At 44.2% G+C, this 25,951-nt stretch overlaps 1 protein-coding gene and 1 long non-coding RNA gene across 24 annotated transcripts in view; one reads left to right on the plus strand and one right to left on the minus strand.

Moving 5' to 3' along the window:
- The window catches only part of LOC126336946 (sodium bicarbonate cotransporter 3), a 1,595,930-nt gene that overhangs the window by 325,299 nt on the left and 1,244,680 nt on the right, over window positions 1–25,951 (minus strand). For all 23 annotated transcript variants that reach the window (XM_050001142.1, XM_050001133.1, XM_050001132.1 and 20 more), the window contains one exon: window positions 5,746–5,883. In XM_050001142.1, coding sequence (XP_049857099.1) covers window positions 5,746–5,883 — 138 coding nt within the window. The remainder of the gene's footprint in view (window positions 1–5,745; window positions 5,884–25,951) is intronic.
- Window positions 1–25,951, plus strand: part of LOC126336952 (uncharacterized) — a 367,007-nt gene that overhangs the window by 45,291 nt on the left and 295,765 nt on the right. The window lies entirely within an intron of this gene.

Here is a 25,951-nt window from a genome sequence, read left to right on the forward strand (position 1 = left end):
ACTGCCGCCCACATGCTTGAAGGGGTTACGATGTGCTTGGTGCACAATATACTATCTTTCTTTGTGGTTATCAGATGTGGTGGCCCAGAACCTTGGTGAAAAGTATACCTGTTCACACGTGCAGTCCAACATCGATCCACCGTCAAAACTGAGTGCCCCATAAATCTGGATGTTCCACGATTCATCCAGACTGCGAAAGGGCGACTCACAATGACATCCCTCTCAAACTCTGTCAGGTGGTGGTTACGCTGTCACCTGCGAGTACATGTCACTTCCGCTTTCTTCACAAAGGTGACGCATCATCGCTGTTGTACACCCTACCAGGCCTGGTAATAACAGTAACACGTACAACATTAATGCACTCTGGTTGCTATTTTGTCATAGATAACTGCAACTCACTTACATACTCGCCGATGGTGTGTGCGCCTACAAAGCCGTATTCGTGTGCAACCACGTCTTCTGGGTGCCTCATTCTTTTTGTCGGGCATTGTATAAGTAGCCCACATAGTCTCTTTACTTGAACGTGTAAAATCCATGAAGAAGGCAGTGGATAAATTAGATGGATGTACTGCTACTCGAGTAAAGGAGAACGGCCACACCTTTAAGCAAATTCGCAGTTTTGCCAAGGAAGGAAGTACTACCATATACAGCTTCGGGGTCGGCTTGTAAATCCATGACCTAAAGTTACTGTGGCTCTCAGTGAACAAGACTCTACAATGGATGTTTACCGGAAAATGTTTTATGGATTAGCAGGTTTCCGAAAGCAAATAGTCGTATTACACAGCTGTTTCCTGTTTGTAAGAGACGGCAACTGGCAGAGGCCGCTGGATTCCAGTATCACGCAAAATTGCAACTGCTAGACCGAAACGCTTCAAAATCACGACTGAATCATGATATAATCGAAAAAAATTACAGCGCATATGATAAATCGATTACTTTCATCACACATTAAAAGTTTTGCCAATGCAGTGATTTTACTGTAACAAGGCTGACATGGTGCTACCTTTTAGCGGACTATATCGTGTATACATCAGACACCACTGTGTATTGTTCCTCAAGGTAGAGCCACCAACGTCTATGCCGCAAGCGCTTGTCTGCAATGAAAAGTTATACCAACAACTGAGCTGCTTAATGCCAAACAACTTTTAGCACATTCGCCCATCATCAGTATGTACTTTTATAAAAAAAAATGGCTCTGAGCACTATGGGACTCAACTGCTGTGGTCATTAGTCCCCTAGAACTTAGAACTACTTAAACCTAACTAATCTAAGGACATCACACACATCCATTCCCGAGGCAGGATTCGAACCTGAGACCGTAGCAGTCACACGGTTCCGGACTGTGCGCCTAGAACCTCGAGAACACCGCGGCCGGCTGTACTTTTATATATTTCTCTAAAATGCAAACATGTTTAAGGAATGAACTTAGATCTCAAACACCATATGCCTGTTATGATTATTATTTTGTACTGCTTTTAAGTCCAATTTCATCCCAAGTATTATTACATAAAACATGTTTGCGTTTTACAGAACTGCATAAAAGTACGCACATATGCTCCCACAAAAATGCTGGAACATGTCGTCCTCCTTTCTTCTAGTGTTAGGGATTTGTCTTTCTCTTGTTTAGCGCTTTATTGTCTTTGGTCGGTTACCATTTGATCTCTCCACATCTTTCATCGTTATCCTTATACTCTATTGGTCGATAATTCACTGCTGTTTTTTTTATTGATCCTGTTGATATGTTCTCTCCATTTATTTTTGTATTCCTTGATCTATTCGATTATGGTTTTAAGTTTTAGTTCTTGTCTGACTGCTGCACTTCTTATCAGATAGTCTGAACAGCCGCTCCAGTTTCTTGTAAGTTCTTAATTCAAGCCCACGATCGGCTTCAGCCTTCAGTTCCAGGCCATTTTCAAGTGAATATGAAAATTGTGCTATGGTGAAACGCCGGTCGGGATGGCCGAGCGGTTCTGGGAGCTACAGTCTGGAACCGCGCGACCGCTACGGTCGCAGGTTCGAATCCTGCCTCGGGCATGGATGTGTGTGATGTCCTTAGGTTAGTTAAGTTTAAGTAGTTCTAAGTTCTAGGGGACTGATGACCTCAGATGTTAAGTCCCATAGTGCTCAGAGCCATTTGAACCATATGGTGAAGCAACATCAAATCAAAATCAAATTTTTCATGAAGCGTTTATTAACGAATCCGTTACAGTTGCAGTACATATGTTTGGCGACTAGTTTCGAAACAGCTGGTTCACCTCAAAAAAATGGTTCAAATGGCTCTGAGCACTATGGGACTTAACATCTGAGGTCATCAGTCCCCAAGAACTTAGAACTATTTAAACCTATCTAACCTACACATACATGTCCGAGGCAGGATTCGAACCTGCGATCGTAGCGGTCGCGCGGTTCCAGACTGAAGCGCCTAGAACCGCTTGGCCACAGTGGCCGGCCGGTTCATCGTCAAGCCTGACCTACTGAGGCTCCGCTGAATGTGCCTCATCTTAATAACAACCATCAAAACAGCAATACATGCTCTATAAAGTGATCTCAGGCGACTGTCTCAATCAACATGTGTCTACTTAGCAAGTCAGAATCAAACTACTTGCTAAGTAGGTACGTGTTGATTGTTACAGTGTTTTGCGATCTATTTATAAAACATGTCTTGCTAATTTAAATGATTGTCATTAAGATCAGGAACATTCAGTGGAGCCTCAGTAGATCAGGTTCGAGGATGAACCAGCTGGTTCGAAACTAGTCGTCAAACATATGTACTGCAACTGTGACGGATATGTTAATAAACGGTTCATGAAATACTGAAACGTTTGCTGGTCCTGTATCAACAAAACATTGAAACTTAAAAAAATATATTTTTTCATTTGACGATGCATCATCACATCACAATTTTCAGATCCACTTTAACATGGCCTGGACGTGAAGGTCAACATAGTTCACCTACTTGAATAATGACCTTATTAGCAACTGGTGTAGTTATTCATTAATTGACTGTGCAACTAAGGAGCAGCTGCACACTCTAAACATGAAGAAACTAATAATTTGATCAAATTACCTTCCGTTAGAAAAGTGGAATGCCGCCTACGACTGGGATATAACTTTCAAAATGGTATACAGCAGCCATCAGTCGTCCTTTCCGTTCCAGCTTTATTATAGCAGATCCAGATTCCGGCTACAAATTAGCCATTATCAATGCTAAGAATACAAGACGTACATAATCAGAGAATGATACAAAAATTACAACTCATAGAATAGCCTGTACCGCTCGTACAATAAATTATATTGCAAAATTTGGGAGTTGTTTTATATGCTCTAGTTCATCTACATGTGTTGTTCAGGCTCTTGTCACAGTTCGGTAAAGAGTACTGTATAATGAACGTAGGCTTTGCAGAATGCACATCGCTTGGCTGTGTGGCGCCCTCTTTATGAACAACGTAATATAAAACATTCAGCAAAAGCAATTATGGTTTCTAATCAAATTTAAAGCTACATAGGAATAAAATAAAATACATGTTCAATTACTGAGTTTGCTGTACTGACTTGCAGGCACATTTTACAATTAACATATGAAAGTACAAAAATGCCAGATTCACTAGTTGTGTGCCAATTATTTCTTTAATCTTTAAAAATGTATGTTAAACCAGATGCACAAAATTTACAAACTGCTAGGAGGCACATGAGATGCGTACTATGCTCTATTCTTAACGCTAATAATAGGTAGTTACTAGCAGAAATGTGAATCTGCTATAATAATCTGGAACATGTTTGGGCATCGAAGAGAGCACTTGTTTGGCTTATAGGAATATCTGAATATCCAAAATTCTTTCAGTTTCACTGATGTATCGAGTAGAGTACATCAGTGAAACTAAAACTATTTATGCAACGCAACAGAACAAAAGGCAGCTGCACTATTGGAAACGCAGTCGATAAAAGCGTTGTACCGACTAAGATAGAAATGATGATTACCTAACATTTTCAGCTGTAGGTGATCTCAGAACCTAAACACGGTTGTTTTTCGTACTATAGAAGTTTATTCGACCAGATCGTATAAAAATACACAATGATTACTAGTTTCAGCGAAATTAAATCGCCATCTTCAGATCATTTAATCAGATTTTTTTTGTTTTTTAAGGGCAGTCTATTTCGTCGAGTGTTCACGCTAATTGGACACTACTATTATGTACATAAAGGAACAATTACGTACTTTATTTGTGGCTATTGTGTACTGTTCGTACAGCTATTCTCTTAGTGCATACCGAGAGACGGCAGTAAGGAATATCGTCTCTGTAATTCACGTTTACTTCGAAATTATCTGCGTTTTGTGCTACTTTGACGTTAGAAGTTTCCGTAATTGTTCCTTTATGTAGATCACAATTGTGTCCAACTGGTGCGAACAGTCGACAAAATGGACTGGCCCTATAAAAATTTTAAAAAAAATGTTCCTATACAAATGATCTGTAGACGGCGATTTAATTGCGCTAGAATTAGTAATCACTGTGTATTTTTATGCGATCTGGGTGAATACTCTTGTGTAATAAGAAGAACAATCACCTTAAGAAGTTAGTGTAATACGTCAACTGAAGATAGGTCAACGTCCGAAAGCTATCTTCGCAAAGCTATGTAAATAGTGAGTGGTTGTTGTATTTCGTCAGACAGGGTGGTCGGAAATTCCCGTTACAGACTTCTAGGACTTGTAGAGGGGAGTGAGTACATCGTATTTTGAATAGGAACCTATGTCCGGAAACGTCATCCAACTAGACTACAGAGCGTCAAAGTTATAAGCGCGGGCGTCTGTAAACGTAAGTATACACAGAGTGATTCCATGATGATGTTACAGACTTTCTAGGATGATGGAGAACGATAAATGTATTAATCTGAAGTAAGGATCCCTGTACCGGGAGTCGAACGAGTCGAATGTTGTAAACGGAAACCGTTCTGATATCTCTGACAGTTGAATACATGTGCCGGTTTGTCCAGTAAACGTGGGCTCTAAAGTGCATACCTTAACAGCTATGAACAGTTGCTGAGTAGAGGTGATGAGTTTCACATTAGCGAAGGTGAACGAATGGTCATAGCTCCTCAGGTATGCAATTTAGAGCCAACATTTATTGGACATTTTTTCTCGTTTTTGTCTACACTACCACCACTGAAATTTACCAGCAACACAATAACCGGTACATGTATTCAACTGTCAGAGGTATCAGAACGGTTTTTGTTTATAACTTTCGTCTCGGTCGTTAATGGTACAGGGATCTTACTTCAAATTAATACATTTATCGTTCTCCATCATCCTAGAAAGTCTGTAACATCATCACGGAATCACTCCGTGTATACTTACATTTACAGACTCCCGCGCCTATAACTTTGACGCTCTGTAGTCTCGTTGGATGACTTATCCTGACATGGGTTCCTATTCAAAATAGGATGTGCTCACTCCCCTCTACAAATCCTAGAAGTCTGTAACGGGAATTTCCGACCACCCTAGATTATAAGGATGTCTTCTATGTAATAGCAGATCGACGTCCTCCTCATCACCAGTGCTGCTAGAAAGTATGCTCGCGCATCTCTCTGAACCATCAGATGGAATCGCTGTGCCCGGATATGCAGAGCAGTTTGCTAGCAGTGGACGTCGCTCGGGAGTGGCGATCGTTTGCGAGTGCGCGGCGTGACATAAAAAGCGCAGTGGGAGAGAACAGTTGAGGAGAGGGGAGGCGGCGTTGGCGTGGCACTCACTGGGCCGCTCATCGTCCCCAGAGGCTCCGGAGTCCTTGTCGGTGGAGCGGTGGTGTCTGTGGTGCGAATGGCGGCGGTGGTGCGAGTGCCGGCGGCCCGGGAGGTGCACGCCCACGAACACCGTGTGCGCCCGGTGGCCTGCAACACAACACAACGGGCCAACGTCAGCAACACTCACCCAGGAAGCAGTGCCACACACAGTCCAATAAATACAAGTGCTTCAACGGTTGATACTAGTCTACACCTACATCTTCATCTATACTCTTCAAATCGTGTGAAGTGCATGGCAAAGGGAACTTCCCACTGAACCAGACATTACGGGTTCGGCACGAAATGTATTGCAGTTGCGAATATGGACAACCATCAGGTGTCTAATGGAATAACAACAATGAACCTTTGAGGCGGACCGGGACTTGAACCCGGATTTCCCACTTATCGCGATGGGTCACCTTATCATTAAGCTATCACAGCACGACTGACTTTATCCCCCAACACAAGGCAAGCGACTTTCATTTAAAATGTCAACTGTTCAAGAATATATATAAAAGATGTACGAGGGTGAGTCAAATGAAAACTTTAAATTTGTAATAACAAATCGAAATTTCTCGCCGTTATCCTGTAAGTTGGTGAGCGTGCTACAAACAGAGTGCAGAATGGCCTGTAGGTGGCAGCATAGTGCAGATACACACAGTATAAAGATGGTCGCCCCACTTGCGACTTGCACCAGGGAAGAACAGCGTTCTGTTATTCGGTTTTTGCATAGTGAAGGTGTGAAACCTATTGGAATTCATAGACGAATGAAGGTTCAGTACGTTGATGCGTGTTTCTCACAGCAGCAAGTCTACGAATGGAGTAGGAAGTTCGCAAAGGTGTGACTTCAGTGGAAGATGCTCCTCGTCCAGGTCGAGCACAACGAGTGCATGAGTGGCTACGCGGATATCAAAAGAATTTTTTTCTAAAGGAATTTGTGCACTTCGTAAGCGCTAGAGGACTTGCATTGAGCGTGGGGGAGATTACGTTGAAAAGTGATCCAGCTTTGTACCACTTATGCACAATAAATAATATTTCAAAAATTAAGGTTTGCATTGACTCACCCTCGTACTAGTTTACATACATGAGGAATTTACGAGTACAGGTCGTACAGACGTGATTAACAACGTATGGAAGTCTGCGTCTAGCCGTGAGTCGTGCTCAGATAGCCTAATGATAAGGCGCCCATAGCCCAATGATAAGGGCGAAATCAGGGTTCGAGTCCCGGTCCAGCAGAAAATTTTGTTTATCATTATTCAATTATATAGTTGATGGTTACCCACATCTCCATATTCGCAACTCCGAATACATTTCATATATTTAACAACGCCTGTAGTCGCTGGATTGCCTGTTCCTTCGAATGTGCGTGCGTGTTCGAACAACATAGGAACTACAAAATCGTATTGGGTCTTCTTTCTGTTCCTTTCATTTATGGAGCGCAGGAAGAGTTACTGCTTAAAGGTACCTGTGCAGGTTGTAATTAATTAAATGTTATCTTTACTATCCATACAGGAGCGATACGTTGGGGGGGGGGGGGGGGGGGGGTCGTTGTAAAACTCTAGATTCTTCAGGCAAAGCCGGTTCTTGAATCTTTAGAAGTAGGCTTTTACCGGTTAGTTTCTGTCTATCTTGAAGCACCTGCCAGTTCAAGTTTTGAGTAAATCGGCGACACTCTCCCATCGGTCAAATAAACATGTTGGTCTTCTTTGCATACGTTCAGTATCCTCTGTTAGTTCCATTTGATATCGGTTCAACGCACTTCAGCAATAGTCTAGGTTGGAACTCACGAGTGGTTTCTAAGAAATTTCGTTTGCACACTGATTGCATTTTTCTAGTATCCCGCCAATGCACCGAAGTCGGTCACCTGCTTTACCTACAACTGAGTCTATGTGATCGTTCCATTTAGTTACCCTAGAAATTGTTACACCCATATATTTATGTGAGTTAACCGGTTGTAACTTTGGGATTCAGTGACTTTGTACTGATATGACACTAATGAGATACATCTCAGTTTGAGAAGTGCAGAATTTTATATTTCTTAACATTTAAAACAAGACGACGAAAATTACGACTGGGTCCTTCCGTTATAAACTAGATTATTGCTTTGATTACTTGTTTACATCAATTTTATATCAGGAGAGAAATGTAATTTACTATACGGTGGAAAAAAACTTTATGGAGAATGGTTTTGAAGTACAGATATGGGAGACAAATAACAAAGTAAAATCTTTTACAAATTCATTGTTACTTTATTTCAATGGAAATTTTGTTACATACAATACGTTTAGTTGCTCCTCCTTGTTCAGAAATACATTTTCAAATCCACTCAGCAGAACTTACAAGATGGGCGCTGCTGTTTATATTCGTAACCTTTTCACTATTCGTAGGGGTCACAAGTCATTGCAACTCTCACCAATGAAGCTAGTGCCAGGGAGCGAGGTGGCGCAGTGGCTATCACACTGGACTCGCATTCGGGAGGAGGAAGATTCAAACCGGCGTCCGGCCATCCTGTTGTAGGTATTCCGTGAATTCCTTAAATTGCTTCATGCAATTTCCGGGATAGTTCCTTTAAAATGGCGCAGCCGACATCCTTCCCCATCCTTCCTTCATCCAATGGGACCGATGACATCTCTGTTGAGTCCTCTCCCACGAATCAACCAAAAAATCAAACTAGTGGCGAGGGAAAATTATTGACTTGACGCTGATGTCAGTTATTTCCACAAAAATGTTTACATATGAGTCATTTCCACCCCTTCTCACGTTAGGGCAAGTTAAATGTAATTTGAGCGGTCACCTATCAAATAAACACCGAAATCTGTGAGTTAGACGCTGTTACACTTCGCTTCCGCTCATTTTTTGGTGTCATCTCCTTCACACCCCACTTCCAACCCCAACGGTCATTGTCTTCCGCATTTTTTTATAGATGGAGCCCCATAGCTTCTACAAATTTATCCAATGCTGTATTAACATCCAAACTCATTTTCAGTCACAGACTATCATCAAGCTCCTAGTCACAAATATGACATCACATTCGAAAGTATATAAAATGAAGTAACCACAAACTAGTACTTCCAAACAAAATTTGTATTTTTACAGCCATAGCGTCCTTGTCTGGGTATATACCCAAGTGATAACTAATGTGAAGTAAATTGACGAAATACATGCCCTATGTGAATTACTACGTGGCATAATTTCACTAAAACTTCACGTTGTCCAAAATTTTACACAGTCACTGTTAAGTTCTGATTATATTGTTTACTATACACACTGTTATATGCAGTATAACATGCTCAAAAATACGGTCGTTTAGTAATACAGGATGCAAAAACCAATGTATACAAAATATTAGAGTGTTTAGAGGAGACAAAAAGACACAGTTTTTTAATGTGACAAAAATATAACATGTGCAATGGTTTCCCCACCAAGGGTCGAAGGAAGTTTTGACACTAATGATCTTTAGATGGTTCAAATGGCTCTAAGCACTATGGGACTCAACATCTGAAGTCATCAGTCCCCTAGACTTAGAATTAGCACCTTATAGGATCATGGAGGTGAAACAAATTATGGAGGATATTGGGTGCAATAGTCACGTAGAGATTGAAAGGTTAGCAGAAGACACACTGATGGAAATGGGAAGTGCTATTCCATGAAGCACCAACCTGACTGTTATCGAACTTAGTTTGATTATGTAATGCTTGTTATATGATGAGCATCTCCACTGTCACCCAAGTGGAAGTCATAGCAATCATCAATATGAGCTCTCAACTCCAAGGTCTTGTATACACTACCGTATCCGTTGTGTCATGGAAGACAGACAGCCTCCAAATGTCATCTTGAGGAATTTCTTGCAATGTCAGAAACACATGCTGAGCAATTTCGAAAGGGTTTTTAGCTGTAAGTCATCTCATAGCATGCCAAACATGTTCCATGGTCGATAAATCAGGAGATTAGGCAGGCCATTTAAGGATCAGTCAGCTACTCCAGACGTTGTTTATGGTATGCAATTTAGTGTGGCGTCTTGCATTATGACGCTGGAACATGATATTAGGTTGCCTGCCCCGTATTTGCTAAATTCTGGCGAGCATTCGGCTGCTGAACAAAAGTTACCAAATAAGTTAAGTTGTCATATACTGTAGCTCCTCATACCATGATTCCAGGATTAGAAGAGGCATGCGCACCACCGCTGCGTCCTGTGACCTTTCATCAGGTCATCTATGGGCACATTGGGGTCGAAGTGCCCGTCACAGACAGAAGCGAGGCTCATCGCTGAACACTGCAGAATGCCGCTGATGTCCTGCTAACTCTGGCTCTCTACCATACAAGTTTCTGTTATCCATAGTATGTTGCCACTATTAAATTAAACGTGGCAAATAATGATCACAAACCTGTTTACAGTAATATGTTCCAATGATTAGAGGGGACACACTGTGTGTAACATCTTTCCAGACTTAAATTTTTTATCCATCTGTTGTCAGAGTCAGTCAAACAATCTTTTGATTGTATCATGGCGTACTTTCTCTGAAAGGATCCATGTGTGGGTTCATACATTCACCACTCACGGTGCAGTCGTTGCAGTACAGCCAACTGTTACGATCTGCTGGTGTGGTTCTCCAGTGCCCCCTCATGCCAATAATTCGACCCTTATCGAAATTTGAAAGATTGGGACTTAGCTGACTGGTCATGCACGTCCTCTGAGCATAGCTCGTTGTTATTTAAACCTGTGAACTTGAACTAACGTTAGACACACCCTATAGACAGCAGGTACTTGCACAATTCTCGATTTCTAGGACTTGCTCTTCTTTATGTTGAAAATAACCTAACGTAAGACTGAAATTTTAATTACATTCCCTACAGGTATGCAAACACTTAAGTATCAGTTTGGTAATATACTGTCATGGAATTCATTATAAGTCACTTTCGAACTATTTCCATCTTGGAACATGGGCGAAGAAAGGGGAAACAGTCGGGGCGAAGAGAGGGGGCCAGCCGGGGTGGCCGAGCGGTTCTAGGCGCTACAGTGTGGAACCACGCTACCGCTACGGTCGCAGGTTCGAATCCTGCCTCGGGCATGGATGTGTATGATGTCCTTAGGTTAGTTAGGTTTAAGCAGTTCTAAATTCTAGAGGACTGCTGACCTCAGAAGTTAAGTTCCATAGTGCTCAGAGCCATTTGAACCATTTTATTTTGAAAGGGGGGAAACAGTCGGGACGAAGAGAGGGGAAACAGTCGGGGCGAAGAGAGGGGGAAACAGTTGGCCGAAGACAGGGGGGAAACAGTCGGGCGAAGCGAGGGCAATGACAGGCAAAAAGAGGGGCAAGTCGCGGGAAGAGAGGGGCAGGTCGCGGGAAGAGAGGGGCAAGTCGCGGGAAGAGAGGGGCGAGTCGCGGGAAGAGAGGGGCGAGTCGCGGGAAGAGAGGGGCGAGTGGCGGGAAGAGAGGGGCGAGTGGCGGGAAGAGAGGGGCGAGTGGCGGGAAGAGAGGGGCGAGTGACGGGAAGAGAGGGGCGAGTGGCGGGAAGAGAGGGGCAAGTGGCGGGAAGAGAGGGGCAAGTGGCGGGAAGAGAGGGGCAAGTGGCGGGAAGAGAGGGGCAAGTGGCGGGAAGAGAGGGGCAAGTGGCGGGAAGAGAGGGGCAAGTGGCGGGAAGAGAGGGACAAGTGGCGGGAAGAGAGGGGCAAGTGGCGGGAAGAGAGGGGCAAGTGGCGGGAAGAGAGGGGCAAGTGGCGGGAAGAGAGGGGCAAGTGGCGAGAAGAGAGGGGCAAGTGGCGAGAAGAGAGGGGCAAGTGGCGGGAAGAGAGGGGCAAGTGGCGGGAAGAGAGGGGCAAGTGGCGGGAAGAGAGGGGCAAGTGGCGGGAAGAGAGGGGCAAGTGGCGGGAAGAGAGGGGCAAGTCGCGGGAAGAGAGGGGCAAGTGGCGGGAAGAGAGGGGCAAGTGGCGGGAAGAGAGGGGCAAGTGGCGGGAAGAGAGGGGCAAGTGGCGGGAAGAGAGGGGCAAGTGGCGGGAAGAGAGGGGCAAGTCGCGGGAAGAGAGGGGCAAGTCGCGGGAAGAGAGGGGCAAGTCGCGGGAAGAGAGGGGCAAGTCGCGGGAAGAGAGGGGCGAGTCGCGGGAAGAGAGGGGCGAGTCGCGGGAAGAGAGGGGCGAGTGGCGGGAAGAGAGGGGCGAGTGACGGGAAGAGAGGGGCGAGTGGCGGGAAGAGAGGGGCAAGTGGCGGGAAGAGAGGGGCAAGTGGCGGGAAGAGAGGGGCAAGTGGCGGGAAGAGAGGGGCAAGTGGCGGGAAGAGAGGGGCAAGTGGCGGGAAGAGAGGGGCAAGTGGCGAGAAGAGAGGGGCAAGTGGCGGGAAGAGAGGGGCAAGTGGCGGGAAGAGAGGGGCAAGTGGCGAGAAGAGAGGGGCAAGTGGCGGGAAGAGAGGGGCAAGTGGCGAGAAGAGAGGGGCAAGTGGCGGGAAGAGAGGGGCAAGTGGCGGGAAGAGAGGGGCAAGTGGCGGGAAGAGAGGGGCAAGTGGCGGGAAGAGAGGGGCAAGTGGCGGGAAGAGAGGGGCAAGTGGCGGGAAGAGAGGGGCAAGTGGCGGGAAGAGAGGGGCAAGTGGCGGGAAGAGAGGGGCAAGTGGCGGGAAGAGAGGGGCAAGTGGCGGGAAGAGAGGGGCAAGTGGCGGGAAGAGAGGGAAAAGTCATGGGATGAGAGGGAAAAGTCATGGGAAGAGAGGGAAAAGTCAGATAAAGGGATGGAATAATTAGACGAAGAGAGAAAGAGGTTAGAAGCACAGCAGGGAAGGTTAGTACAAAGCACAGAATGATAAGCACAAGGCACGGAAAGATTAGTACAAGGCACAAAATTAGTTTGAGACACAATAAAATTTGAAGACAACATAAAACCGATTGAAATACTGATGGCTAAAGAAATAACACTCGCACATACGTGGTGAGTGTTTCATCACTGCGCTGTCTGTTTTGGTGAGAGACTATTTATAACAAAACCGTACAGTAAGCTTTTAACCCAGCATCCGGGAGCAGTTAGGCACGTTGTTGTCAAAGTCACTCAGCACATCGCCTCTCTACACTGGCGCTCAGATATTAATGCAGGCCATGTGCTGTATGGCTGGGATAGATCGGAGTGACGCCGTCGCGGCGGACGTGCCGTTGGCAGCGAGGGATGGACGACCATCAACCCGTGGATGGCGTTTCACGAAAAGCGATTACCGGCAGCGCAGGCGCCAATTCCGGCTGATTACTCCCAGTTATGACGGTCGAAAAGGCGCCGGCTGCCAACTCAGCTTACTCCCAGATTACGTGACGTGGGCGCCAGAGGCCGTGTCAGCGAGTTGTCAAGCGCTGCCTGCGGTAACGGCTTTGGTACTGTAGCGCGGACTACCATTTTGTCCACCTGAGGTGGTGGTGATGATGATGATGATGTTTCACTGTGCACATCGAATTAAACGATATAGTGCACAGTTATTTACTCCATCCACACTGCACGTCTTACGAGAGTTAGTGAAGTATGGTATTAACGACCACTTCACAACATCGGATGACAGATTACATTGTACTTAAAATAACCCAATTCTGAGTAACGTGTTTTGTGAAAGATAATTTGTATAATCTAGGTCACGACATTTATCGCATGTTTTGTCTTTTCTTCGGGCTCGTGCCCACTTCCCTCTCCCTTGTCGAAGTGTCACTGATATATGTTTCTCTATTTTCGTGTCAGCTTTAAGCCGTTTGCTTGTCATTTCGGATTTAAGATCCTTAAATCGTATGAATGGCTTCTCTGTTGTAAGGTTACTTCTTTCCTGTATGTAGGTGACGCACGTCTAAGGTGTCGTCTTTCATCCTTAAGAAAAATGTATCTACGGTATGTTTCAACAAGAGTTGATGCGGTTAGTTCCCCGTGAGTAGTTTGTTCTTAGTTTCTATTACTGTAACTAAAATATGGAAAAAACCTTCTGCAGATAACCAGTCGATTATACGCGAAGATGAGCTGTTGAATCTCGACCTGTCGAACTCTTGTATGTAGTACGATTTGCAACTTCATCTTAAATCCTGTTGCTTTCAAATCAGAAGCTGCGGTCAGTCGGAGTAGAGTGAACTTCTCGCTGCACCATCCCGTTACAGATTTGCCATTATTTCCCCGAGCTGCACCAGCAGTGGTATGTCTTTCATACCGAGGCAGTCGGTTCTCTTCCTCTTGTGCGATGTTATGTTATCGCCTGCGTATTCAACGCCGACGATCATTAAAACTAAGACTAAATGGCTATAACTTCACTTACTCCTTTATTCAATTGCTTAAAGTAAAAATGCATGTAATAACTATTGATATTTTAGTACGCACATTACACGGGATTTTAAATTTTTCTTCATCGGTTTTATATAGCTTTTACCTACCGTATATTATAAAATATCCTAAGGGCCATCCTTTGTACATTTTAATGAGCATCTTTGGATAGACTCAATTTTATTATGACGACTCACCATTCTGGTTCGATTCTTAACGTGGATAACTTCCCTAAAGCTAGCACTCCGTAGTTATCGATCTACATTATGGAAACGTAAAAATTGTAAGCTTGAAGATGTGTCTATACTGACGGGCCCAGGTGGTTGCGAATAAAGCACCTTCGTACACATTTGAAGCTTTTGGAAACACCTGATCGTTTCAGACTTTTTAATTATTTTAATTATTATGATAATTTGAGTGGTTGTTGAGTGGTGTTATTGTTATTCATAATTATTGTTTTACATTATCACCATTTTGTATTGCTATTAAGTCTCAATTATTATTTTAATCTGCCCTCATAGTTCTTCTGATGCCGGCTGCGGTGGCCGAGCGGTTCTAGGCGCTTCAGTCCGGAATCGCGCGACTGCTACGGTCGCAGGTTGGAATCCTACCTCGGCATGGATATGTGTTATGTACTTACGTTAGTTAGGTTTAAGTAGTTCTAAGTTCTTGGGTACTGATGGCCTCAGATGTTAAGTCCCATAGTGCTCAGAGCCATTTGAACCTGTTTTTCTGTTGTCTTCCTAATAGCTGCACGCTTCTCGCAGGAAGTTAGTTGTACAGCCTCACAATTTCCTTTGAAATACGGGATGTAGGAGGAGAGATGGCATCCATTTCCTTGCACGATGCCTCTAATCGTACAGGACACTGTTTCATTCCCTGTTTGATCTTTCGAAGTTCTCTACATAGGGTTTTGTTATCCTCACATAATACCTAGGTAAACCGAATGTAATCATTAAGAAACACCTAGTTACATGATGATATAATTATATGTCTGTGAAGATGGTTAGAAGTTCAGAATTAAGTTCATACAGTTTTGCAATTCTCAGACGTGAACTATTTGGAATCTGTTGACATGGCACTGGGAAGGAACACAGCGTTTCACCGCATAAGGGGTGTCTGGCGAGAGAGGAAATGTTTTAAGAACACGTATTAGGCCTTGTAAGTTATAAAAAGTACTAAATTCTTTAGTTCCCGTAACCCACTACTTCTCTATGAGCATTAGCGCTCTTTCTTTATAACGACTCCACTTTACAGGTCTCGGGTGAGGAAGACACGCCATAACATACATGAAATGGGGTGTATGCACTCTCTGTCAAACATGTAGACGCTTAACCCTTGAGTTTCCGCATTTCAAGTGTTAGCCTTGGATGTTTTTAGTTAAAGAGTGGAAAGGGGGGGGGAATTGAAGAGAATGGGGTGGTCGCTACCAGCATCAGGGGAGGGGACGCCAAAAGCAGCATGGTGAGGGCAAAACAGAGGTAGAGAATAATAGGGGGCGAGTGAGGAAGACTGCGAAGAAAAAAGAGGGGGGAGGAGGAGGAGGGACGAAGGGAAAGAAGAGAGGAGAAAATGAAAAGGGCGGGAGGGAGAGAGGCCAGGAGGAAGAAAGGAAGTAAGATTAGAGTTTGTTCTGTCGACATCGATTCATTAGTGACCGGGCACAAGCTCAGAAAGTTTCAAGGACGGGGAAGGAAATCGGCCGTGTCCTTTCAAAAGAACCATCATTGCGTTTACCTGGAGGGACTTAGCGAAATCACGTAAACTCTAAATCTTGATGGCCAGTCGCGGTTTTCACCCATCGTCCGGTGTGTTGACCACTGCTCCACCTTGCTGGGTGAAAGATGACGAGGAGGAAGGTGAAAGACAGGAACTGGAGAAGACGGAGCAGCAGAAAAGTGAAATGTGAAAGATGAAAGGGGAACAGTATCACGTCACTGTCGAAATCGAGATAAATTACGAAAAGTTCTAGCTGTTACCTAATGCGCCAGTCTGTCACAGTCTGAGAAGAAAATAGTGTTAAAATAACTTGGCAACACCATTACCGAGTTTCTCTGAAACTCTGACCGTCGTGTCCAGCGAGCGTTGGAGACTGGAGGAGGTCCGTCGAGTTAGTTAGCATGGAGATGGCTAACTGGAATTTTGACAGTTTTACGAAACAGTACGAGCGCAAGTAGATCAAGAGCGAACACGTCAAGTCCAGCCCCCAAGCGTTATCTGCGCACACGTTCCTCCTGGACCACTTTCTGTACTGAACTCTCCCACGGGCTAAGCTGCCCCGCCTTTTTCTGTGCAACAGGCTTTGTCGCCCCTTCCTCGTTGAATACTTATATGATCACCATCAGCGCACTTGCGTGCCTCGTGGCTCTCCACATGAGCTCATGTGATACCTTGTGAGTATACGTAACATTTCTGGCCAATGCCTAAACCAACGCCCTTCCTATGACGTCTCCTTTGACACAGAATACTTTCTAGAAAATATGCTCGTCCTGGTTGCTATTCCGTTGTCTTTCAGGCATTGAATTTTTTTTAAATATGCCACGTGACCTCTCGCAAGTAGAAACACAAAATCAACACTGTCCCTATACACGCGTAGACACAGTATGAAAACACATCTGCTCTAGACACTGCTGCACACAGGGTGCAATGTGATCACACTCTATTCATAGTTCACTCGTTCTGAATCAGGTAGATGTCACTTTATTCATAGCTCACTCGTATTGCATCAAGGAGACGTCTTATTTCATGGTCCTGTGCTGACATCATACTTATGTTGAGTCAACCTGTTCAAAATGCCTTAACATGAAAAATTGTTTCAAATTTTCCAGACGTAAAAAAGAAATGTAAAATTTATGTTTACTTGATACGTTTGTTACCAAATGGACTTGTGTTAAAAGAAAAATGAATGTATACCGTTTAAAATTTAATACTAATAAGAAATACAATTTTTTTTAAAAAAAATCACCTTTTCTCTATTTCATAATGCATTATCCGTCGTCTTTCCATTTCAGTTACATTTTTTCTGGTCTTTTTTTTTTACAATATTTATGTTTCTACAAGTCCAGTTCTGTCCTAGCACAAAATAAAACAACCCAAAGTCTCCTTTATAAAAATTCCTCGCTTCCACCGTAGTTCTGCGTAAAATCTAAAATTTCGCTTGTAGTTTCGTTTCTGCTATCAGTTATTAGTAACACCTCACCTGCGCTCTTTCATCAAACTGTTCATAGAGTGCGACTCCAATGTCTGATAGTAGGCTCTTACGACAATTCATGCCGGCTGTTACTTATCAAAGAAAAAAAATAATTTTAGAATAGTATCTTGTAATATATTCGAAGAGAAAAAGCGAAACCCCACAAAGGAATTATCCTAATGGGACGAAAATCGCTAGATGTGATTTACATGTACAGACAAATGAATGATTACAGTTTCAGGAAAATTGGATGATTGGTTCAAGAGAAAGAGCTTCAAGAATTGAACAGGTCAATAACGCTTTGATACACCTCTGGCACTTATGAAAGCAGTTATTCGACATGGCATTTACTGACAGAGTTGTTGGATGTTTACCTGAGGCATATCGTACCAAATTCTGTTCAATTGGCCTGTTGAAGACTCCGAGATGGTTGGAGGGCCCTGCCCATAATGCTCGTTAGGGAGATATTTGACGACATTCTTGGCCAAAGTAGTGTTTGGCAAGCACAGAGACACGCAATAAAAACCCTGGCGATGTGTGGGCGGACATTATCTTGCTGAAATGTAAGGTAAAGATGATTTGCCATGAAGGACAACCATACGGGGCGTAGGATGTCCTGCTGTGAAATGAAATGGCACCCGAGATCACCACTCCTGGTTTTCGGTCCGCATGGCGGGCGACAATCAGATTGGTCTCTTACCGCTGTCTAGGGCGTCTCTATGCACGTCTTCGCTGGTTGCCAGAACTCAGTTGGAAGCGGGACTCATCACTGAAGATAATCTAGAGTCAATGAGACGTGTCTGGAGACGCCGCGGACGGCGGTATCGCCTGCCATATAGCTCACAGAAAGAAGGGTGAGCTCACGGCGCCCGTTGAGCCCGATGTCATTGATCTCTGTACACCAACAATCCTGCTGACAGTGGTGTCGGGCACATTCGCCCGGAATCTCATTGACTGGAGTAGAAATGTCTAAGGCGCTGCAGTCATGGACTGTGCGGCTGGTCCCGGAGGAGGTTCGAGTCCTCCCTCGGGCATGGGTGTGTGTTTCTCCTTAGGATAATATAGGTTAAGTAGTGTGTGAGCTTAGGGACTCATGACCTTAGCAGTTAAGTCCCATAAGATTTCACACACATTCGAATCCTTTAGAATTGTCTTCAGCGATCAGTCCCACTTCGAACTGAGCCCCAATAACCAGTGAAGAAATGTGTGGAAAAGCCCCGGACAGTAGTGGGGTAGCAGTTTGACTGTCGCCCGCCATACGACCAGACAATCATGAGTGATCTTCTGGGGTGCCATTTCTTATCGTAGCAAGACCCCTTTGGTTATAATCTGCGGCTCCTTTTGAGCACAAAGGCATTTCGACGACATTAAACGCCCCGCTTTATGGCCCTTCATGGAAAGTTATCCTCCGCTTACATTTCATCAAGATAACGCCCGTTGACTCACGGCACTGCTTGTCTTACCAAACACTAACTTGTCCCTCCTACCATGCCGGGATTTTTACGATCTAAAGTGCCAATTGGATAGAATCACAAGCTGCGACATCGTCGCGAAAAAACAGTGACCCATATATGTCATTAGTTTCCTTTAATTTACGTCTATGGTCACAAACTCTTTGTTAACAGATTACCGGTTTCGGTCTTTAATGACCATCATCAGATCTGTTTCATAAAAACAAAGTCCTAATGTACTGCAGCCATAGTGCATCGTCAAATATTAAATGCGGAATCAGCACCAGCATCGTCAAATACATGTAAATAACATCACACGCACGTGAAACCGGCAATCTGTTAACAAGTTTGTGACCATAGACGTTAATTAAAGGAAACTTAATTGGATAGAATTTGTTACGATATCCCTCAGGAGAGGTCCAACAGCTGAATCAATGCCAAGGCGAAGAACTGTTTGCATAAGGGCTAGAGGTAGACTGTCGCGTTATTGACTTGCTATTTCTCGTGAATAAACAACAAAATTTTCCTGAAACTGTAATCATAGGTTTTTCTGTATATGTGCACAACATCTACCGATTTCCGTCCTATTTGGATAATTCCTTCATAGTGCGTCGTCGTTTCTTTGTCTTATATTGTAGAATACTTATTCGTAACTCACTCCCGTTACTTAAAAAACATTGGAGGAAATTAAATACAGGGTGTTATAAAAATGTGCGGCCAAACTTTCAGGAAACATTCCTCACACACAAAGAAAGAAAATATGTTATGTAGACATGTGTCCGGAAACGTTTACTTTTCATGTTAGATCTCATTTTATTACTTCTCTTCAAGTCACATTAATCATGGAATGGAAACACACAACAACAGAATGTACCAGCGTGACTTCAAACACTTTGTTACAGGAAATGTTCAAAATGTCCTCCGTTAGCGAGGATACATGTATCCACCCTCCGTCGCATGGAATCCCTGATACGCTGATGCAGCCCTGGAGAATGGCGTATTGTCTCACAGCCGTCCACAATACGAGCACGAAGAGTATCTACATTTGGTACCGGAGCTTTCAAATGCCCCCATAAATGAAAGTCAAGAGGGTTGAGGTCAGGAGAGCGTGGAGGCCATAGAATTGGTCCGCCTCTACCAATCCATCGGTCACCGAATCTGTTGTTGAGAAGCGTACGAACACTTCGACTGAAATGTGCAAGAGCTCCATCGTGCATTAACTACATGTTGTGTCGTACTTGTAAAGGCACATGTTCTAGCAGCACAGGTAGAGTATCTCGTATGAAATCATGATAACATGCTCCATTGAGCGTAGGTGGAAGAACATGGGGCCCAATCAAGACATCACCAACAATGCCTGCCCAAACGTTCACAGAAAATCTGTGTTGATGACGTGATTGCACAATTGCGTGCGGGTTTTCGTCAGCCCACACATGTTGACTGTGAAAATTTACAATTTGATCGCGTTGTAATGAAGCCTCATCCGTAATGAGAACATTTGCACTGAAATGAGGATTGACACATTGTTGGATGAACCATTCACAGATGTGTACCCGTGCCTGCACACGCTGTACATGGTACAGAAACAACTGGTTCTCCCGTAGCATTCTCCATACAGTGACGTGGTCAACGTTACCTTGTACAGCAGCAACTTCTCTGACGCTGACATTAGGGTTATCGTCAACTGCACGAAGAATTGCCTCGTCCATTGCAGGTGTCCTCGTCGTTCTAGGTCTTCCCCAGTCGCGAGTCATAGGCCCCGTGCTAATCCATACATCAAATGGGCATCACGTTCGTGATGAACACTAACCTGTTGATGCTACGTACTGATGTGCTTGATGCTTGTACTGTAGAGCAATGAGTCGCATGTCAACACAAGCACGGAAGTCAACATTACCTTCCTTTAATTGGGCCAACTGGCGGTGAATCAAGGAAGTACAGTACATACTGACGAAACTAAAATGAGCTCTAACATGGAAATTAAGCGTTTCCGGACACATGTCCAAATAACATATTTTCTTTCTATGTGTGTGAGGAATGTTTCCTGCAAGTTTGGCTGTACCTTTTTGTAACACCCTGTAGAAAGGAAGAAAATACGTTCGATATAGTTTTGTCAGAACGAAGGGTGCCCTGACGGAAAATGAGTATGTCATGAAAGGAGGGGAGGAAAAGCAGGGGAAGGGAGAAGGGGGGTGATGGGGGGGAGGATGAGGACGAGGAGAGGGGATAAGAATGACGACGTGGAGGCAACAGTCGGAAGAAAGATGTAGAATCTGTCGTTTTTTGGGGGGAGGGGAGAGAGAGAGAGAGAGAGAGAGAGAGAGAGAGAGAGAGAGAGAGAGAGAGGGGGGGGGGAGGAAGGCGAGGGGGGAGGGCAAACTGTGCAGCCGCTGACCGCCGCACGTAGAGTAGATCAGGTGGGAGCGCGGCCGACTCACTGGGTCGAATCAATAGCGGCAGCCGAGCTGTGCCGTGCTGAGCACACGGCCGGCTTCCAATTAACGAGCGCGCCCGTATTACACCCTGCGCCGTAATCTGCCGCTCCGCGCGTCCAGGCGGCAACTGCTCTGCACGGAAACCACTCCACGCTGACGCGCTCTCCAGCCAACTCCGGGCGCCTCCTCCAACTTTCAAGTCTCGTGTCCAACATCGTAGCGGCATCAGTATAAGACTCACTACCTTTTCTCACATGAAAGGCGTAACATACACGAACAGAGCCCACATTGCTGACGCCAAACTGTAGAGTCACTACGAACATCTGTTTATGCTGGGTGTAACAAAAAGGTACAGCCAAACTTTCAGGAAACATTCATCACATACAGAGGAATAAAATGAATTGTGTCTACATGGGTCTGGAAACGCTTTATTTACACGTGAGAACTCATTTCTTACTTCTCTTCGTAATCACATTAATCGTGGGGAACCAGACAGAAATAGAACTTACCAGCATTACATGAAACGTTTTCATACATGTAATGTTCAAAATACCATTTTGGTTACTTTTGGTTATAATTCTTATGTTCACCGTAAGTGTTTGTTATTGCAAGTGAATGAAAGTCATGTGGACATGAGACAAATTTCATTGCCCTACTGTCGTCAATCGCGTAGCGTCAACTGTTTAGTGTCCAGTCCAGCTGACGAGGCCGGTAAGGCCTGTCGCATGTGCAGAGGGGTCAGCGAATGGGTGCGTTGGTAAATACCAGTACGGGATGACAGTCAGTAACTTAAGAGGACTGGCGATGCACCAGCAATAGCAGTGCCAGACAAGCTGAAAGATGGCATCTTATAACTCTAGAAGAGAGTAAATCACAGTCATATAGAAAAGCAAATCTGAATACATCTACGATCTCAGAAAAATGAGGTGTGCCCAACAACAACACAACAATATATTCAATAGCTATAAAACTACAGAAGTTTGTGTTTTACAATGACAACATTTTCATCATGAACCTCCTCAGAATTAGCATCTTTTAAACACTTCACGCAGTTTCAACAAATGACACTTCACATGATAGCATTGCACTACAGCTACCATCCGTGAAAGCTACATTTCTGTATCTATTCTGTTTATTGATTTACTACGTTTTTTTGTATTTTTTCATTATGCAAAAGTTTCAGAACCTCCTATTCTCCACAATAACACAGAAACTGAATGTAGCTTGAATACTTCACATCCTGCCATACTTCGCTAGTTATTTAAGGAATATTTTATTATTTTGACAGTCACTTCGTTTGGTTTGGGGGGACGGGATCAAACAGCGAGCTCATCAGTTCCATCGGATTAGATTAGGAGCGGAAGGAAGTCAGCCGTACCCTTTCAAATGAACCATCCCGGCATTTGCCTGATGCGATTTAGGGATACAACGAAAACGTGGTTCAAATGGCTCTGAGCACTAAGGGACTTAACTTCCGAGGTCATCAGTCCCCTAGAACTTAGAACTACTTAAGCGTAACTAACCTAAGGACATCACACATATCCATGCCCGAAGGAGGATTCGAACCTGCGACCGTAGCAGTCGCGCGGTTCCGGACTGAAGCGCCTAGAACCACTCGGCTACCGCAGCCATCTTAGGGATACTACTTTAAACCTAATTTAGGATGGCCGGACGCGGATTTGAACCGTCGTCCTCCCGAATGCGAGTCCAGTGAGCTAACCACTGCGCCATCTCGCTCGGTGTCAGTTACTTTTTTTAAATGTTGATTAGAACTGATGTTAAAAACAGTGATAATTTAAAAGTGGTCAATCGCGGTTTTTAGCTGACACCACCACTGAAAATACCGAATGACCTTTCATCAAGCATATATAAATGAGTTTTAGACAACATTGAACGGCAATCTAGTGTCATTTAATGTGAGCGCACTTGCACATAAATGGAGGCTTATTTAGTTACGAGGAAACGGTTATTTATACTGTACATTATTTGAGAGTGAGCGAATGTTTATAACATTTCTTTATTTAAAAATTGTCGTAATAGTTAGGAAAGTGATGAAATTGAGCCAAACCGTGTCTTTGGGTCATAAGATCGGTGTATTTTGGTAGGGACGGCCTTCAGCCAATACAGGAGCAGACAGTGGCGGAACACTGCTGGAGTCAAGTGGAGACTGATACTTCTCGAATGAAGAGCTCGAGGGAGATATTTTGGACACTTTTACTTTTGATCTCGACAGAGGACAGTTTTTCGCTTGTTGATTAAGAAGGCAGCCGTGCTGGTTATATGGTGCGTTTTTCGGCTGATTGGGTGATCGATTCTGGACGATGAACGGCCACTACAATATTTTAACTTTTGTGGAGACTTAGTTTTCGCGAGGTCCGAATGTGCTTCAGTGCAGCACTTTTTCCAATTGCATTAGTGAATTGAAAATAGACGGAGTATGAGTTTCTACTCGTTATCTCATGTGTGTTGATTTGTAAGTCGTCACGTTGAACTATTTTGAGCTGGTTGATATATCGTATATTTTGATCACGAAATGGACTCAGTTTTTCGTGTGTCTTGGATGGCTGTTTAGGTTGGGAATTCTGCCACCATTCTCGCGACTCACTCAACACCACTTTACTGCGTTTGGTAAGCTGACTTTATATCTATTTCTTTAACTGGATATCGTAGAATCACTTTCCGTTGTGATATACTTTTATGAATAAGCATTATTCACCATAATTCCCTGCTATGGTTTACATAAGTTTTAGAGGTTTTAATAGAACCGTTTTATTACCAAGGTTGCAGATAATTGTTTAATACACTAACCTAGGTTTCGATACCTCTGAAGATGTCTTCGTCAGAATGAAAATTAAAAAGCCATAAAGCTACATTGCGGGAAGGCAGTAGGCAAAGTTTAGAGCCGACATCCTCAAGTCAAAAATGAAAAACATTCCAGCCTTTGGTAGTTAAATTTCGTAAGGAACAACATTCAGACTGAGCTGCCCAGTCTTATTTCGTGAATAACCCAAGAAAGTGTTAGAGGGCCATTACTCTTCCAATCGACGTATGTGTAAATGAGCAAGTGGATAACTTCGGAAGCTATACGCAGCTGATGCTAATGAATGTAGGAAATTTGTAACGCTAGAATACAGGACCGAAATTCAGGAGAATCTGTTGGGGGATCGACGCTTGGTGCAGCGCTTGACAATTGACCTTGAACGTAAATAAAGGTAAGATACTGCGCACGAATGGTCGAAGAGACCGACTACTTCCTGATTTCGATGTTGGCTACAAACGAGTGGAAACAGTAAATACGCTAGGACAACTTCTAGAAACCACCAAGAGCTACCTAAAGTACAATGACCACATAAAACAAACTTTAGTAAACACAGATGCCAGGCTGTGATTAATTGGAAGAATCTTAACGTAAAGCAGTGATCAATCGAGGATCGTTTTCAACTCTACACTATTTTAATAGGTATGGTGCTGATAGAGGTGGTATGATGTTGATACTGTTGTCTTCCTCCGACCTCTGAACTTAGTTATTCAGCCACTTATCGCGGAACGCACAGTTTAGCGTGGATTCCGAACCAGAGTACAACTCTGGCATTTTTGACATCAACGGACATTGCTGGAGGCAAAAGAAGTGGCAAGTGACAAGAAAGATAGGGGTTCTAAACCGAGCCCTATGGATATATAGTCTGGTCACTGATAATCCTAAGGGTACGTAGTTCAAATGGTTCAAATGGCTCTAAGCACTATGAGACTTAACAGCTGAGGTCATAAGTCTTCTAGACTTAGAACTACTTAAACCTAAATAACCTAAGGACATCACACACATCCATGACCATGGCTGGATTCGGGAGGGGGAGAGAGGGGGGCAAAGAGGGGGAGGGAGGGGGGGAGGGAGGGAGAGAGGGGGAAAGGGGGGAGAGATGGGGGAGAGAGGGGGGAAAGATGGGGGTGAGAGGAGGAAAGGGGGGAGAGATGGGGAAGAGAGGGGGGAGAGAGGGGGAGAGAGGGGGGAGAGAGGGGGGAGAGAGGGGGGAGAGAGGGGGGAGAGAGGGGGGAGAGAGGGGGGAAAGATGGGGGAGAGATGGGGGAGAGAGGGAGGAAAAAGGGGGGAGAGATGGGGGAGAGAGGGGGACTGACTTTAATTCCAGTGGCAGACGGTGGAAGAGAAGCGTCATGTGTCTCTAAGACATTGACATTCCGAGCCAGTAGACAGTAGTTTCCTGGAAGGGTCGCAGTGTTGTACAGAACTTAAAGTCGAAAGTAACTCTCACGTGATGTTTCACTTCCAAGCAACATAGCTCAATGAAACTTGGACCAAACATGGAAAGAACTGCTACAGTATAGTACAGAAGGTATCTGAGAGAAATACGCAATTAAAGGAATAGAAATGACACTTTTATTCAAAAGCCATAATTACAGTGAAGGCATCGCAATTTGTGATGCTCATTTGAACATTAAAAATGAATGAAATGATGCTTAATAGGGTGTGTGATCACCACGGACGGCATACATGCCCTGCAACGTGCTCCTATGGCGGTCGCAAGGTTGGCATTTCTCGTGTACGTTTGAAAAGACACACATGAGAAAGCACCATAGTGTCACAATGACCCCAGGCGGCGAGTGTAAGTGTTCAAATATTAGGAGGTCAGTGTATCCATGCAATATTATGCTTTCCCTCACCATAATCCCTGGCTCACCAAAACGAATACGTTCGGCCATGTTCCTGGGTACATTAGGTGTTCCCACCTCTCGACGTCTGACGGTACGTCCAACAATGGTGAACGTGACCGTTTTGGTGGTCGAGGTATTAGGGTGTGTGGAGGCATAATGTTGCAAGGGT

The sequence above is a fragment of the Schistocerca gregaria genome, chromosome 2 (assembly GCF_023897955.1).
Source record: "Schistocerca gregaria isolate iqSchGreg1 chromosome 2, iqSchGreg1.2, whole genome shotgun sequence".
Taxonomy (NCBI): domain Eukaryota; kingdom Metazoa; phylum Arthropoda; class Insecta; order Orthoptera; family Acrididae; genus Schistocerca; species Schistocerca gregaria.